The following is a 17,731-nucleotide window of genomic DNA, read 5'->3' as shown; positions in this document are numbered from 1 at the left end:
ATAATCACTTTTCTCCATCTATTCCTCTTTTGCCTTGTGTAGGAATTCTCCTTCTCTCAGGTGTGGTGCAGTAACCAGTCTCCATTGCAGTGTGCCTTTTCTCTGGAGCGCTACAGTCCAGCAGCTAATCAGCTCTCCTGTAAGATCACTGTTCGTCAGGTCAAAGGCCATGAGCAGATACTACAGGTCTACACCACCATTGCTGAGGTATGGAAGAAAACATATACTCAAACTCGTACAATATTGTAAATCTCATACGGGGTAGTCTTAGAAATCAACAATGGACTCTATGCACGGAACGTAGCCTACGTATTTTGGTCAAATCTCAGGGGGCTAACAATCTTCCGGTATCATATTCAGCTAACACAAAAGTGTCAAGAGAAAGTGACCATGCATAGTGTCCACTAGTTCTTATTCAGAATTGGTTCCCTTTTTTTAACAGTGGAACAGAATGATTTTCATGATGTTCGGTTCAGTTAATGGTACTGGAACGTCTTCTTTCATTCACAGACGTGGACGGAACAGTATATTAAAATACCCTAACAGTGTTTACTGTACTGTTATTTACAGCAGGATTGGCAAAAGAAATGTTTTAGCTGCTTTGGGAGCTTGAAGTCTGAGTTGAATGTGATGAGTATAATAGGAATAATTCTACCATCTGGTTCTCAATGGTTCAACTTATAAATGACCCTTTTGAACCAATTCTAATTGATCAGTTAAAAACACTCAAACTCCAGGTTTAAATTGGTCTAACTGTATGTTTCACTCACTTAGTGAATAAGTTAGAGTGGTTCTTGACTAACTCCCTGAACTGCACTGAAAGACTGAAATTCGAACTATTACTCACGTCCAACATTAAATGAACCGAGTATCGTTACTGTTATGTGTTCTTAAAGGGAAAGTTTAAAATTAAAGTTCTCTTATAATTTACTCACTCTCGTGCCATGCCAGATGTGTGTGACTTTCTTTCTTCTGCTGATTTTTAGAAGAATATCTCAGCTCTGTAGGTCTATACAACACAAGTGGATGTTGAGCAGACTTTTGCAGCTCCAAAAATCACATAAAGGAAACATAAAAGTAATCCATATGACTCCAGTGGTTAAATCCATATCTTCAGAAGTGATATGATAGGTATGGGTGAGAAAAAGAACAATATTTAAGAATTTATTTTACTCAAAATCTCCACTTTAACTTTCAGATGTGAATGTGAAACTAAACAGGCACCACATGTGTCTTTAAGATGTAAAAGTGAAAGTGAAAGTGGAGATTAAGAGTAAAAAAAATTACTTCCATTTTTAGAAGGACTTCAAATCTTTTGCATTGTATGGACCTACAGATCTGAGATATGCTTCTAAAAATCTTTGTTTGTGTTCTGCTGAAGATAGAAAGTCATACACATCTAGCATGGCACGAGGGTGATATCTTGATGAGAGAATTTTCATTTTTGGGTGAACTATCACTTTAATGTTTCTGAGACTTAAATCAGTGTTAAATCAGTTTCTGGCTGGTTGTGAATGTGTCACCCTTGCATCGCTTTTAGCACTAAACAACGCAAGTTCACACTGTGAACGAGCTTCTCTTATTGTTGCTCATGAATGTGCAAGAATTTCACTTGAAAATTACTTAATTTCAAGGTAGTTATTCACCGAAACCTATCATGTGTCTTAAGAAGATTTGGAATGTGATGCACGAGTCGCATGGATAGACCAGGACCTCTTGTGTTCCTCTTTTCTGCATAACAATGTCATACGAGTTTGGAACCATTTTTGGGTGAAATAATCCTTTAAGGAACCAGAATCATTAAGTGCAATTAGAATCATTTCCAGAATCATTCAAACCCTTACGATTCCCATCCCTATTCTTGACAGTCCGTTTTAAAATGCAAAAACTCAAATTCTCCAATGCTTTCCTCCAGAGTGAAAAAGACACAGTGCCATTCTTCACACAATCAGACTGCACCATCACCTCCCAGACGGGTTCCAGGGCCTTCAAAATCCCCCTCTCCATCCGACAGCGGATCTGTGCAACATTCGACACAGCGAACGCCAAGGGCAAAGACTGGCAGCTCTTAGCACAGAAACTGCATATAGACAGGTAAAAAAATGTATGCAAAAACATACAGCATGCAAACACGGACACGCTTTCTTTGTAAACAAGCAAACAGATGGTCACAAACACAGACTCAAAAACAAACAAACAAACACACACACTCCCAGTATATGGAAGACATATGGAATCCCACACATCTAATTTGCTCCATATTCCACCAGCACATGGCTACTACAGCCAGTAAGATTCAGCAAGTAAGATACAATAACCATCGGCAGAGCCACAGGCATTCAATGTGCTGCTGTAATGAGATCGGACTGATATCCTTCTATGTGTATTCCCATATAGACAAAGGCTATGTTATGGAATGCAATACTTTCATACTACTGTACTTACTAAATACTGTGTGTGTGTTTGTGTGTGTGTGTGTGTGTGTGTGTGTGTGTGTGTGTGTGTGTGTGTGTGTGTGTGTGTGTGTGTGTGTGTGTGTGTGTGTGTGTGTGTGTGTGTGTGTGTTCTGTTACAGTCTGTTGGCTCTGTAGCCAGAGGTGATAGAACATTCATTCAGATCCTTTCCTCATTTAATGATTTGTTCGCTCTTTCTTTCCGCTCAAAAACATCCCTGGTCTTTTGCCCAGCATAATTTCTGCAATTTTTAAAAACAGCTTAATTTACCAGCCCCTGTTTCCCCTTTTGGAGCAATGCCTGAAGCTATTCCCTTCTCAAACAAATGTTGTAAAAACAAACTCTGTGATTAAAATGTCCAAGCGGCCCAACTTTAAAATCTGATTTAAAATCTGTCACCTGTTTACTTGCTTTGTGGCAGCGGAGGATGAATGAAGCTTTTTTTCGTCACTTGAATTTGCTTTTGTAATATTTTTCACCAGTGATAAATGACAGAGTTGTTTTTTAAATGAGGCTGGGAGAGTTGGATAGAGGGATTTAGGGGAATTTTCTAGCTGGTCAGAGACCCAGGCAGTGTGTAATGAGAATGTCTCCTCCTTGTTAAGCGGATTTCTGCAATTACATTCTGAGGATGTGCAAGCTCATCTAAACATCGTGGAGGGCATTTACCCAGAGAGCTACAGCTCGGGAGTTGATGTAGCACAACACTGACCCCTGCTGGAGACTGAAAACCTGCATGAGCATTGTTTACGTTGCACCGAGTATACTGTTGATGGGTGTTCTAATATCGATTCAGACTGATGGATGTGTCATCTTTGACATTTTTGCTTTTAAAGGAACCCAAAAATTCTAATTTACTCATTCTAATTAAAATTCTCAAATTCTAATCATTTACTCACGTTCATGTTGTTTCAAAGTCGTATGACTTTTTTTCTTATGTGGGACACAAACGGAGATGTTTTAATTAATTTACCAGTCCATCTATTAAATACAGTGGCATTTGTTGTGACTTAAGGTTTTTAAAAAATAACAGCCAAAATATCAAATAAGGTAAAATAATTTTTTAGCACTGAAAACACTCGTGCCACTGCGAACAAGCTTCTCTCATGTGCTCATGAACGGATCAGATGTCAAGATTTTCACTGAAAAGTGACTTAAATTTCAGGTTGTTTCTCACCAAAGCCTACCTTATGCTTTTGGAAGGTTTGGAACATGAGGCACAAGTCGCATGGATTACTTTTATCTAAAAAGATTACTTTTTAGCTTTAAATTGAGATACTATCAACTACCATTGTATTGAAATGATATATTCATTAAAACATCAACTTTTGTTTTCCCTCATAAAGAAAAATCATATGGTTTGGAACGGCATGAGGGTGAATAAATGATGACATAATCTTGGGTATATTACTCCTTTAAAATTGCATTAAAATCACACGAACATTCTTGAGACCATGGACTAATATATATATATATAGAGAGAGAGAGAGAGAGAGAGAGAGAGAGAGAGAGAGAGAGATGTCTTGATATTAAGCATATTTCACATTTTAGTGGTTTACTTGTTCTATAACTTTATTCAAAATTAATTGTTGTAAGATAAAAACATTTAATTAATTCTATAAATCTTAAACCCATCATTAAACAAATGTAAATCTCTTTCTGTTGGCCAATACAGTGGCAAGATAAATCCAGGACATGGCAAAGGATGTAAAAGGTTGTACATTTAGAAAGTAGATCAACACTTGTTTTGTGTAGGGTAATAATGTTTTGTGATGTTATTAATGGAAGATAATACAGAGTTAGGTCATTAGTGGAAGATTTTAGCATTGATATATTCTGGTAATCTGGGTGGGGGTCCCTGGGTCAGAAAGGTCCTACCTCAATAGGAAGTAAGCAAATGGTCAACAGAAGGTCATCTCCTGCAATAGTTGAAACCCAGCGGCATACTTTATGTCTTTTCATGGTGAGAGATGTCTGGTTCATTCAGACGTACACCTGCAGAATGCAACTCTGGTTTCCTCTCTTTTGATTAGATTGCGTCTTACGAAGATGAGCTGATTTTATTCTAGCCTGGAAAACTGCAATATATTTCTCTCTGTTAAAAACTAATTTAACCATTTTTATATGTTGTAGGGGTATTGAGGCATTACAGGCTAACTTTATTAAATAGAAGGTATTGCAGAATGGGACTTCATGCAAGAGAGTGCAATAATTCAGTGTCTCGATGGCCTAATTTGTATTTATATAACCAAATGTGGGTTAGGTCAATAAGGAATTAAAATAAAAAATACTAAATGTGCATATGGAGGGATGTGAATTATTTTAAAGGGTCCTAATTGAGCTTTGAATACTCTAAAATGGTTAAACAGGAGCATTTCTTTTAGCTTTTGTCATTACCCCTCACTAGGCTGGCACCAACTACTGTATACAGTTTCACATTAGTCCACACTATCTCTTTGTCCAAGTGATTGACAACAAGGCTGTGAGGAACAGAAGCATAGTTCATTTAATAGTTTGTACAGCCTTAATGTCCTTAAGTTATTGTCTTTTGAAAGTGTTTGCTGACATTGAAGGGTTATGTTGTATTGAAATCTCACACTACTGTATTGTGCTGTTAATCTAATCTTGTTCTCTGACGTTTTCCGTACAGAAACTTGGGTTATTTTGCACGCCAGGCGAGCCCGTCTGCTGTGATACTGAGTTTGTGGGAGGCTCAACATCAGGAGAGGGGTGATCTGGACTCTTTGGCTAGCGCTCTTGAGGAAATCGGCAAAGTTCACTCCAAACACTCAACCTGCGTTGACACTTTGGACCGCATCAACAAAACCATTCCCTCCGCCATCTCTACCATGAACCGCAGCAATGAGGAACTAGACACTGAACAAACATAAAAACTAGTTCCTTGGGAATGAAGAGTAAAACATAGTCCTTATCGGAGAGAAGAGGGTACATCGGTGGGAGAGAGGAGGGGTTGCCCATCCCTACAGATGCCCCTTCTCTCCTTGACTGACAAAAACGGGGTGTAAAAGATAGGCCGCCACCAAAAGAGAAGCTTCAGCGATTCACATAAATTCACACACACACACACACACACATACTAGTATTCCTATACCATACCCTTAAACGCATTAGAACAAACTGACTTATTCACTGGGCTTGTCTGATGAAATTTTGCAGCTAAAGATTGTGGGTATGCTTTCATGACATCATTTGATTCAGTAGATGCAAACTGCGAAGTTACAACAGCCTAAATGTGTGACCACAGACTTGGGCATCCTAGCCTGTGTGACTAGGCCGGGCTGCCTCGATGCTTTGGAGTGTTGAAGAATGTGTCGTTGTATTGTGGGATACTTTTCTTTATGTCTTTCTGTTTAAAAACCAAAATGGTTGTTTGCATTTCTGAGTAATTTTCTGATTGCAAATAGATAAAAAAAAAAAAATATGTACTATTGAATACCATTAAAGCCTGTTGGATAGCAACCAGTGTAAACTGATATATATAGATATGTATTAATATACTCAGTTTACGGTGTAAACTGATAAATATACTCACAAAGATTACACAAAACAAATAATTTGGTATACAACACTTACTTTTGCAGTCTATCAAAATATACAATATTGCTTTTGTGTGTCTAAGGGAAGAAATACAAGAGAAAATGTATAATGCGCTGAGAAAGTGTATTCTGTAGTTATGAATATGATTATACAGTTATAGCCTGCTCAGGCTGACTGCTGATTGGTCGGGACCTAAGGCATTCTAAAAGCTTTCTCTTAATATTAAGAATGATATACAAGATATGTATCAGAGATTTTTTTATGCTTCACAGTTTCATCAGTTAACAGCAAAAAGCACCTCTGGTGGTTTAAATCAAACCGAGCGAACAAAAAAAGAATTATATATATATATCACATATCCATATGTCATTTTTCTTTTTTTTCTGTAGTTGTTTGTTTTATCTTTTCCAATATCATAGTTTGATCTCATATTGGCCAGATGGTGTCAATGTCCATCGAAAAAGTGTTTTAACACATTTCTCTCACTGGAATCGTACAATATGCTGACAGGTGCACACGCATACATAAATAATAAATCTCACATCAGAGCATAAAGCGTATAATATCTGCCGCCCAGGTATGAATATCATGCATATCGCATATCACTTCATCTGAGTGTGAAAGATGAGGTGCTGAAATGTGTGTGCGTAAGAGAGAGACTGTGTGTTGCTATGCTGTATTAACAATTGTGTATATAGTCAGACTATAATGCATCACTATAAAAGATGATAGAGTGAGCTTTTTGATATGCAAAATTATTAACAATTTCAAAGGTATATTTGGAAGGTATAAATGTGTGAGGAAAGGAAAGGAAACAAATACAAGTCCCACATCGTAATGCTATAGCTTAATGGCTGGTTTTATGTCCAGCTTTTGTCTCTAGACGTACAATAACAGTACAATAGCAGGAAAAAACCTATGTTTCCCAGTGGAGCAGGGAGCCCTCAGGCATTTGAAGTGAAGTATGTGTGCGCATGTTAAAAGTATAGTATTCTGTGTGTAATTTTGTATGTTAGCTTCTGAAATGCTGCCAATCAGGCAATTTTTCTATTTTTTGACTACGTTCTTTTGGAAAAGAAGCGGTTTTAAAAAATAAATAAATAATAATTCTCCCATTTTAAAGTGCAAATTGTGCTGTTCTTAAACAGCACAGAAGCAATACAGAAACACTTGAAAAAGTTCACAAATATTTTGATTGGATAATGATAATGAATAACTTGGAATAACACTCCGCTTCTCTGTGATTGTGGCTTTCCACATAGTGATGGTGACCTTGATTAAATGTTCATTTTTGGCTGGGTTTTGGAAAGTAGGGGTGTATCGTGAGAGTTCAAGAATGGCTAAATTGGGTCGTGTCCAGAAGGTAACTGCCCGACTCCCTAAAGTCTTGCAAGAGTTGCATGTGATGTTCACTTACTCTGTTTAATTGTAATTAGTTGGAGTCCTACAGTAACCCTTCACCTACCCCTAAGCCTAACACTAACCTTAACCCTATCACTAAATCTAGCCCTCTTTTTATTTAATGATTTATTTGAATCAGTTGAGTCAATGGAATTGCATTGATTTAATGACTCACTCATAATGCATTGCAAGCTAATTTGTTGGCATCTGTTGGCGTAAATATACATTCTCCAGAAATGGTCACTGAATGAATCAGTATATGAAATCAAAATGAACAATGACTCAAAACCCCCACCACTATATGGAAAGCCACAGACACAGCAAAGCTGAGTGTAACAAATTGTAAAGCGTCCTAGAGCTGTTGGATGAACAGATTCAAGAAACAGAACTAACTGTTGTATATACTATTAAAGGTGGCATTAAGAAATTGGACTCGTATTTAGTTCCTTCCCTTTCCTAAACATAACTTTAGTAATGGCAAAAAAGACTCTCACGTTCCTTTTATGTGAAATCAGTATACAAATAGTTGATTTACAAAAGACTGCCTATTAAGCTGGGACATGAGAAATTTTTACAAAGAAAAAAAAATACCTAAAGTTTATTGATTAGTATGCAGGTGCTTGTGCATGCAGAAGTGCATTGAGTATCTATGAACAGCAGAGGGAGGCAGATAGCTTTTTTCAGCCCATCACTTTTACTCTTGACCGTCAGGTTGTGGAGATTTTAGAATAACTTTTATTTGTTTTATTGATATTTTCCAGTCTTTTAACATTCATGATTTAAATGTAACATGTAGAGTTCAAAACATTTTGATAAAAAATTATACTCTGATACACATGCTATACTTATTAATATCTAATCCCAATGACATTAAGTGTTTTTCTACTGTGAAAACAAATTTATGTATTTTTTATTTCCTTTTTTATTTACATTTACTTACATTTTTATATTAAGATCCTGGCCAACATATTCCAGCAACCATTACTAAACTGTGATATAAGAGCCGCTCTAGAATATGAAATGTATTGTAAGGCATGGTCATATACTTTTATCCAGGTACGCACAATTTATGGTAAAAATGGTAAAATGGTCTGCACTTATATAGCTCCTTTTTAACCTTAGCGGTATTCAAAACGCTTTACACTGCGTTTCATTTGCCCATTCACACACACATTAACACACCAATGATGGCAGCACTGCCATGCAAGGCGCTAGCCTGCCATTGGGAGCAATTTGGGGTTCAGTGTCTTGCCCAAGGACACTTCAGCATGTGGAGTCATGTGGGCCGGGAATCGAACCGCCAACCCTGCAATTAGTGGACAACCCGCTCTACCACCTGAGCCACAGCCACCCAATTATTACTTAAAAAGGGGTAGTTCATCTGAAAAAATAAATTACTGTCATCGTTTAACTTTAACAACTCTTTTCCATGTAATACAAGTGACTGTGGTCTTAAGGCCTCGATGTATATTACCTAAGAAATCAAACGTTTGAGACACTGGCTTTGCCCTACCTAAAGGACATCATTGAACCCCAGCTGGAACCTCTTCAGTTTGCTTACCAAGCAAACAGATCTGTGGATGATGTTGTCAACATGGGACTGCATTATATCCTGCAACACTTTAGCAGACGTGGGACATATGCAAGGATCCTATTTGTGGACTTCAGTTCAGCCCTAAATAACATCATGCATGATCTTCTCTCAACCAAACTGACCCAGCTGTCCGTGCCCACCCTAGTCTGTCAATGGATTCACAGCTTTCTGACAGTTAGGCAGCAGCTAAAGAGACTGGGACAACTCACATCCGGGACCCTCACTATTAGCACTGGTACTCCTAAGGGATGCGTTCTCTCTCCACTGCTCTTCTCCATGTATAGGAATGACTGGTCTGCAAAGGACCCCACTGTAAAGCTCCTGAAGTTTGCAGAAGATGCCATGGTCATCTGCCTCATCTGCAAATGTGACGAGTCTGCATACAGATCGAAGGTTGAACAGCTGGCTGTCTGATGCGGTCACAACAACCTTGAGCTGAACATGCTCAAAACAGTGGAGATGAACAGATAAAATCCCCCTAGCACAGTACTAAACAGCACTGTGGCAGCAGTGGAGGTATTCAGATTTCTGGGCTCTACCATCTCTCAGGACCTCAAATTGGACACCCATATAGACTCCATTGTGAAGAAGGCTCAGCAGAGGTTGCACTTCTTCGCCAGCTGAGGAAGTTCAACCTGCCACAGGCAATGCTGATACAGTTCTACTCGGCCATCCATTCAGGAGTCTGTCCTGAATACATCTATAACTGTTTGGTTTGGTTCAGCCACCAAATCAGACAGAATAAAACTACAATGGACAGTCAAGACTGCTGAGAGGATTATTGGTGCCCCCCCTGCCCACCCTGCAAGACCTGTACGTCTCCAGAGTGAGGACCCCACACACCTTACTTGCTACCTTTTTGAACTGTTACTCTCTGGCCAATGATACAAAGACCTCAGCGCCATGACATCCAGGCACAAGAACAGATTTACCTTCAGCCCATTTTCCACATAAACAATTAAATTGCCTCAGGACTCCCCCATAGTGCAATAGTGTAAATGCATAATCCTCTTACCATGCATAAATACATTACCACTTGCACATGTACATACACCATTCTGTTATATGTCCTATTATGTGTATGTCTATTTATAAATGGTCTGCACTTATATAGCACTTTATTTAACCTAAGAGGTTACCAAAGCGCTTTACCAATCACCCGTTCACCCACCAATGGTGGCAGAGCTGCCATGCAAGGCGCTAGCCTGCCATTGGGAGCAACTTGGGGTTCAGTGTCTTGCCCAAGGACACTACGGCATGTGGAGTCATGTGGGCCGGGAATCGAACCACCAACCCTGCGATTAGTGGCCGACCCACTCTACCAACTGAGCCACAGCCGCCCTGTTTATTCTCTTATTGTGTTGTACATTCTGTGTCTCACTGTAATGTTCTGTGTGCACTTGCTTCTCCTATCACCAAAAAAAAAATATTGTGTACGTGAGAACACTTGTCAATGAAGCTCATTCTGATTCTGTTTCTGATTTAGAACAAAATCTGGCCTAAAAAGCATTGCATTTGTTTCAGTGATTTGTAATAGCTCGCTGGGGTAAACGTTTAAGAAAAATTCTTATCGGCTGCTAAACACCTTCTTACTGCCATTGGTCCATGTCATCGGTAGGTGTGACCTAGAGCTCCACCTACCTTGTGGACGGTGGCTAATTCTGTTTATGTTGTTCAGTGAGTCAAAATCAGTCAACATAACACATGGATGTGCAGAGTTATTAGCGTGCTGGGGCAAAGGAACCAACATCTGTATGTTCACGTAGAGACATTTTCCAAAACCAAGTAATGTGATTTTTTTTGTTTGTTTTGTTTTTTGTCTAGTAAAGGAATCAAATCATCTCAAATAATCTCAAGTGCCATCTGCAGCAAAAGCCATTCACACATTTGTCTAAATTAAGATATTGTATGCCTCTATCATCATTGTTTAATCTTTGTTCTGCACATTAACACTTTTATACACTCATCTTTGCAATGGTATCAGTGTCATAATAAGTGTAACTGGTGCATATTATGGCCGAGTGTAGCATGTTAGCGCATTAGCGTCATGAATTCAAAATGTAAACAAGACAAATTAATCATATTGTACTGCATATATATTACTTTAAATCATCGCCAATTGACCATTTTACATAACTCATGTGAATTCTACTCAGAAAGAGGCATGAAGTCATTGCTAACACATTTTTAAGGTTTTACATGTAGCGTCCTTATATTTAAATGTACTTCTAAATGCCTCCCACATCAGTGTGGCGGGTGTCTGAATGTTCAGAAACCATTGCTCGGCTGTTTAGAACTTCTTTTTACCCTTGAACATAAAACGAAGAAGAACTTCTACAGAAGCATATCAAGGCGTTTAGCCTGTCAGTCCCTAACCTTCTACCTAACATCTCGTTTAGTCTTGATGGAAGAAAGTCATACGGGTTTGGAACAACATTAAGAAGTATTTTTAACACTGAAAAGGCATGCCATTCCAGATGGCTTTAAACACAGTAAAGTTGGCACACTGTTGCTCCCAAATAAATTTAATGAGCTCACCACAAAAAAGCAAACATGACATTTCGAGCTACATGCTCTTCATCAGACTAAAAGTAAAGCAACAGTATGCCGACTTTGTGGTGAGTTTTTATGGATATATTTATTTTTTGGCCATGCACCTGGATTCAAAACTTTATTTGGATGTGCATGCTTTCTACGATCTTTAATTAAACAAAGAAAACACACTAAACATAAGCCTCACCCAGCACCGACATCTCCAGCCTGGGCCTCTGACACACTCTCACCAACTATCCCCACTTCCCAGATTTAAAACAGGCCCACACACACACACATTGTGTTATACAACTCACTATCCCCACTGAAATAAGGCCCCAGGAGCTTCACACTCCCACTCAAAATCTTAACCTAAACAATCCAAGTCTCTGGATAACACAGGGGGTGCTGGTGATGACTGCAGGAACATCTCAGTTAGTCACCAGTCACTTATAGTGCATACCCTTCTGCCAATTACCTTTTTTTTTTAATGTATTACAGGTATAACCGCCATGTATTCCTGTAGTATTGCTCAAACTAATGACTCCTGGGAGTTTATGCCTCCCTAGTTGAGGGAGTGGAGTGTATACTAGAACTTCCCTTTCCTTTCTGCTTCAAGGGGCCCAAATCAGATATGGATCAAGTCACAAGACACATCAGGGGAATAATTTACTCAAGGCCTGAGGCACTTTCAGGAGGTTTTTAGTTTGCTAAACCACTAACATATCCACCAGACTCCACAAGTCAGTAATTACCAAACTAGCAGCTCAGTTTTAAGCCTTGCCTGAAGTTTTGTGATGCACTGTACAGATGTGGTTTTTCTCAACTGGATCGGTTATGACTCAAAACTTGTTATGAGTTCTGCAGCCTCCATCCCAAATGATAACCACTTAGAACTAAATAAAAGAACGAGTAATAACGTTCTTTTTAAAATGACTGTACTCTGTGCTAAGGGTGGGTGATATAACAGTTGCAGTGTTTCCAGATCTCATTGGAGAAACAACACGAAATTAGGGAATGTCTTGGTATTTAAACTGTGTGCGTCAGAATGAAACTGCATGCTTATGCTCTACTAAAAGGAGAGAATCCTAATTTTGGAGGGCAATAGGATGTGATGCAATTTCAAAATTGGTTAATTTTGTTCTGATAATTTTTTCATAAAACCAAAGACCAAAGGGTTTATCATCATTTAAAAATTGTGTTTTCAAACAGGACAGTTGAGAGGGATTTTGTTCCCTTTTTCAGTTTACGTTCTGCAAACAAATTAGTTTGTTTTTGGTTTTTGTTCCATGAACCATTTTTAGTCCCATGTGTTTGAAAAGTCAGTCACACTAATGGTGCTCGTACGCCAAACCTACAGTTAGCGTTCTATTTCCGTCCCAAAAAAAAAACCTTTCCTGGATAACCAATAGAGAAAATGTTAGAATGTTCATTCTGGGAACCAAAAACAAATGTTCCCAGAAAGTTCTGGGAACTAAAAAGTGTTAGCTGGAATTACAATGTGTGTCCTGTATTAATGTATATAACTAGCTGCCCGATTCGCGAGTAAATCATTCTTTTTTTTCAGTGAATTGGCCAAACAAATTAGCAAAATAGTCTTAATTTATTCCCGATTCAGTCAGTTTTGTTTGGACAGTTCACTGGCACACTGAATCATTTGGATGTAAAACAGTATCTGGACACTTTTTTGCATATTGTTGGGTCTTTGCATACTGTTCATGGTAATAGTAAAACATTTCAGTGTTTATTTTAAAGGACATTTTTCTTTACTTTTGTTCACTAAACAGTCTTGTTCTGTGTTGGGTCGCCACAAAAATATGGATCCTGAAGCAAAACCAGTTTGGAACCACTGCTACATTTTATAGGCTTCACAAAATATGCCAAATGCTCAAATGCCTCAACCGTTTTTGCTCAAGGTTTTACAGTGTTCACAGGGTTGTGTGAGTGGGCTGCTTTGTCCCTGCTGTTCACAGGGGCAATTGAGTTCTATGACTTGAATGAACACAGTATGTCCACCAGATGTCAAACTCTACAGGGCAACCTCCACCCTGCTCTTTCTCATCGCCTAGCTGCTGAACAACTGTTCTCACTCAAATGGATAAAAGATGACTGTCTCTTTCCCTTTTTTCTCTCTCTCGCTCTCCTTTTCTTACTGACTCTCTCTCTCTCTCTCTCTCTCTCTCTCTCTCTCCCTAGGCCGGATGAAAGGCCTCTCAAACACCCACTCCGTTTGCATGCCATTCAGTCCAGAACACACAGGGAGCCTGTGTGCTAGAAAGAAGGGCGAGAAGAGAAAGAGATAGACAGAGAAAGAGGGAGAGAGAAAGGCACAGAGCATGAAAGGTCACAGCTAACTGTACAGCAATTTAGAGTGAGAGAGATAAAGATAAAGCTGAAGTATGCTTTGTGTAATGAGAGAAAGAAAGAAGGAGAAAGACAAAGAGAAGAGCAGGGTAAAGTGGAGTCATGTGAAGCTCATGAGGACCTTTCGGGAAGGTCTGAATGTTGCTCACTGCCTTGTTTTGCAGTTTACTTCCTTTGTAGCCTGGATACAAGCATGCACTCATTCTTTCTCTAAGTTTTATCACTTTTGTTTTTGTTGGGAAGCATAGGGATTCTGAATCAGTTGTTTCTTCAATAGAGATTCTTGATCTACAACTCCACATTAAAAAATACTGTAACATACAGTAACAGTGTTTCTCAAACTTTTTGGTCTTTTGTCTACACCACCAATCCAGATTTGTGTTCCTTTGAACTCATAATGGATATCTATTGGCATTATGATTAGTATTATTAAAGGTGAAGTGTGTATTAAAGTGTTTGTTATTATTATTTCTCTTATAACAGTTTAATATGCCTGTGTTCCTTTAAAAAACATTGCTCTGTTTGTTCACTTTTATGGTGGAATCATCTGTTTGGTGACCATTGGCAGGAGTGTTTGGGAAACCTGTTTGAATCTGTCATTATTTTTGCAATTTCATTTGTTGATATAACTTCAGTGATTGTGGCAGAATTTTTGCAAAATGATATTACGTGGCTGCTACATGTATTGCGGCTGTATTGATCCGTTTCATCTGGTCAAATCGCTTCAGAAGATGTCATTTTAACCACTTACTTTTATGCTGACTATTTGTTACTCTTGGAGTAACAAATTCAGCTGCATTGTATGGACCTATACAGGGCTGCGATATTCATCTAAAAATCTTCATTTGTGTTCTGCAGTAGAAAGAAAGTCATACACGTCTGGTATGAGGGTGAGTAAATGAGAGACTGTTCCTTTTTGGGTGAACTGTCGCTTTAAGGTTAATGCTCTGTTAAGTTAAAAACAACAAAACCCTCACAAAAAATCTGGAGTTCTGGCAAACTTGCCACATACTTGCTGAACACTTGCTGCACATTTACCACTCGTTATTTTCACATGCAAATAAGCTTGCTATTGGCAACAAATGTTTGCCAGAGTTTTGCGGCTCTTCACCGGTGGTGGTGAACTTGCAGCAAACTTTTGGCATCAATTAACAGTTTGCTGCAACTCTCATTTGCATATGAAAATAATGAGTGGTGAATTTTCAGCAAGGTTGCGGCAACTCTAGATTTTTTGTAAGGGACCCTTTACCCTAAACTTTAAACCTAAGCTTAACCAATAGTCATAAAAAGCAAAGTGTGACATAAAAAAAGCGGTTTCTCATTTTGTAATGCTTCTTTGGCACTTTTGGTTGACATGCCAACCTGCGTGCAATTCAGAACTCGTACCCTGGTCCTTTGCAGCGCAAGTGCAAGGCACAAGTAGTTGAGCAAGCATGCGAATTGATCATATAGGAGCAACCTAGTAAATGTAGTTGATTATGTAATGTAAACTTTAAAATGTATCGACTTTCAAATCATGCACTATAGTAAAGGAGAAAAGTGAGTGTTTATGAACTGGTAATTAGCAGTTTTACACTTGATAAATGTAAAAGGGAATAGAAATCATTGTTGTTATACTGCCTTTAGTATTTATTTAACCAGGATAGTGCCGCGAAAGATAGTGCAGCGAAGTAGTCAAGTAAAAATCATTTCGTGAAAATATAGGTATTGTAGAGACCAGGGATGCTATGTCAGTGCTTGTAGCATATAATGATATACTTCACCTTTAAAGTCAATAGGAAAAAACAATCAAATTGTCATTTTAATACATTAGCAGTCTTATTAGTAGTTTTTTTTTTTTTTTTTTTTAAGTGCATCTATTGACATCTTTAATATCTACTAGTCACCATTTATTTTTTTCAATGGTTTAACAAAGGAAAATAAAAAAAATTTCCCTTATAAAAGTACCCCTTAGAACTTACACATTGAGAATTACTAACATACAGTTTTCAGTTGTTGTTTCTGCAGGGAGCAACTCAGGAAGTGTTTACTGTGAGCTTTCATGATATCTAGATCGACAATTTAGCTTTTCCCCTGCCCCCCGTCCTCCTCTCACTCTTTCTCATGGCTGGCTTTTCCATTTCGGCTCTGGTGTGCACTCATCCATGAGTTCATAGCTGAAGATGTGGAATATTGTCTGCAGCAGACTTAATGCTGAAATGTAACCCAGAGGAATGTCTTTATGAATCCTACTTCATCACGCTTGTGTGATGTGTAAGCTTGGAACAGTTAAATAAAGGAACCTGATTTAACAACCAATATTTCGACTAGGTAAATGTCACAATCTTAGAGGGCAAGTTTTTTATTTATTTGTTTTATTTGTTCTTTTGGGATTATTCAATTTACAAAAAAGTTGGAAATGTCATAGTGTTCTTTGAAGTATCTTGAAATTCCTTGGTACTTGAATATGGTAATCATTCATGCCATGGTTTATATCAAAGTACCATCTGTTAACATTACAGAACAGTATCTTTATGTAAATGTAAATCAATGAGCAGCAAGAGGGCATGCATTACAGTGATTAGAGTGATTTCCCATGGTTAAGGAGTGTTCTTAAGCATGACACAAAAAGGAGGTAAACCATGGTAAAATGACAGTAACACACAGCCTTCAGTACTTTATTCCTTAATAAACTGGTTACAACAGGGAAATGATAACAGACAGCAATATTTAATAACTATTACATAAAATAATCTCTAAAAATGTCTCTCTTTGTTTTGAGCGACGCACTTAGTCCCGGCCCAGTAACGTTACTCAACCAATGGCATGAGTTGGGGGCGGGACTGTCTCTTTGTTTGACCAGTGGCAGATGGAGGATGTAATCAGAAAGCTGTTTTGAAAACAAAGTTTATTTTTGCAATTCCGTTTGGTGGTGCTAGTGGTGCAGAAATTACATCCTTCAGCTTTAAAGGGATAGTTCACCAAAAATGTTAATTGTTTCATCTTTTACTCACCCTCATGCCATCCCAGATGTGTATGACTTTCTTACTCCTGAAAAACACAAACAAGGTTTTTAAAAGAATATCTCAGCTCTTTTGTTCCTTAAAATGCAAGTGAATGGTGACCAGAACTTTGAAGGCCAAAAAGGCAGTATAAAAGTAATCCATAAGACTCCAGTGGTTAAATCCAGGTCTTCTGAAGCGATATGATAGGTGTGGGTGAGAAACAGATCAATATTTAAGTCAAGTGTAAATCTACACTTTCACATTCAGCCACATACTGGTAGGGACTGGTAAAAGGACTGTTTCTCACCCACAGCCATAATTTTGCTTCAGTAGATATGGATTTAACCACTGGAGTCATAGAGATTATTTGTATGCCTTCTTTATGTCTTTTTTGGGCCTTCTGAGTTCTGGTCACCATTCACTTGCATTGTATGGTCCTACAGAGCTGAAATATATTCTTTTAAAAATCTTTGTTTGAGTTCTACAGAAGAAAAAAAGTCATGCACATCATATTTTTGGATTAACTAACACTTAAACTAAATATTTTGCTCATCCAGCCACTTTAAGACTTGTAGGGGCTCAAGTGAATCAGTAAATCATTTATGTGAAATAGTTCATTTACATGAACCATTCAAATGAACCGACTCACTAAATTTAATTTGAGTTCCCAACGCTGAAAAGGTGAATAATTTTTTTTTAACTGAAAAAAACGATCCACTGAATTGATTTGGAATTCCCAGCACTGCATATGTGAGACGATGTGAGATGATGTGAGGACGAACAGTGAGGGTGAGCATGTTTGATAATTGCCTCAACTCCATTGCTGCGATCGCAATACAATTTA

At 38.2% G+C, this 17,731-nt stretch overlaps 1 protein-coding gene across 1 annotated transcript in view; it reads left to right on the top strand.

The window, feature by feature from the left end:
• LOC127625145 (netrin receptor UNC5D-like) overlaps positions 1 to 6,196 on the top strand; it is a 291,561-nt gene extending 285,365 nt beyond the window's left edge. Inside the window, exons 15-17 of the mRNA XM_052100235.1 lie at positions 43 to 207; positions 1,916 to 2,094; positions 5,105 to 6,196. Of these exons, the coding sequence (XP_051956195.1) occupies positions 43 to 207; positions 1,916 to 2,094; positions 5,105 to 5,345 (585 nt within the window). The 3' untranslated portion in view covers positions 5,346 to 6,196. The remainder of the gene's footprint in view (positions 1 to 42; positions 208 to 1,915; positions 2,095 to 5,104) is intronic.
• Positions 6,197 to 17,731: the final 11,535 nt, after the last annotated feature.

This window comes from Xyrauchen texanus, chromosome 31 (genome assembly GCF_025860055.1).
Source record: "Xyrauchen texanus isolate HMW12.3.18 chromosome 31, RBS_HiC_50CHRs, whole genome shotgun sequence".
Taxonomy (NCBI): Eukaryota; Metazoa; Chordata; class Actinopteri; order Cypriniformes; family Catostomidae; genus Xyrauchen; species Xyrauchen texanus.
Note: the sequence above shows the minus strand (reverse complement) of the source record. Positions and strands in the feature narration are given on the sequence as shown.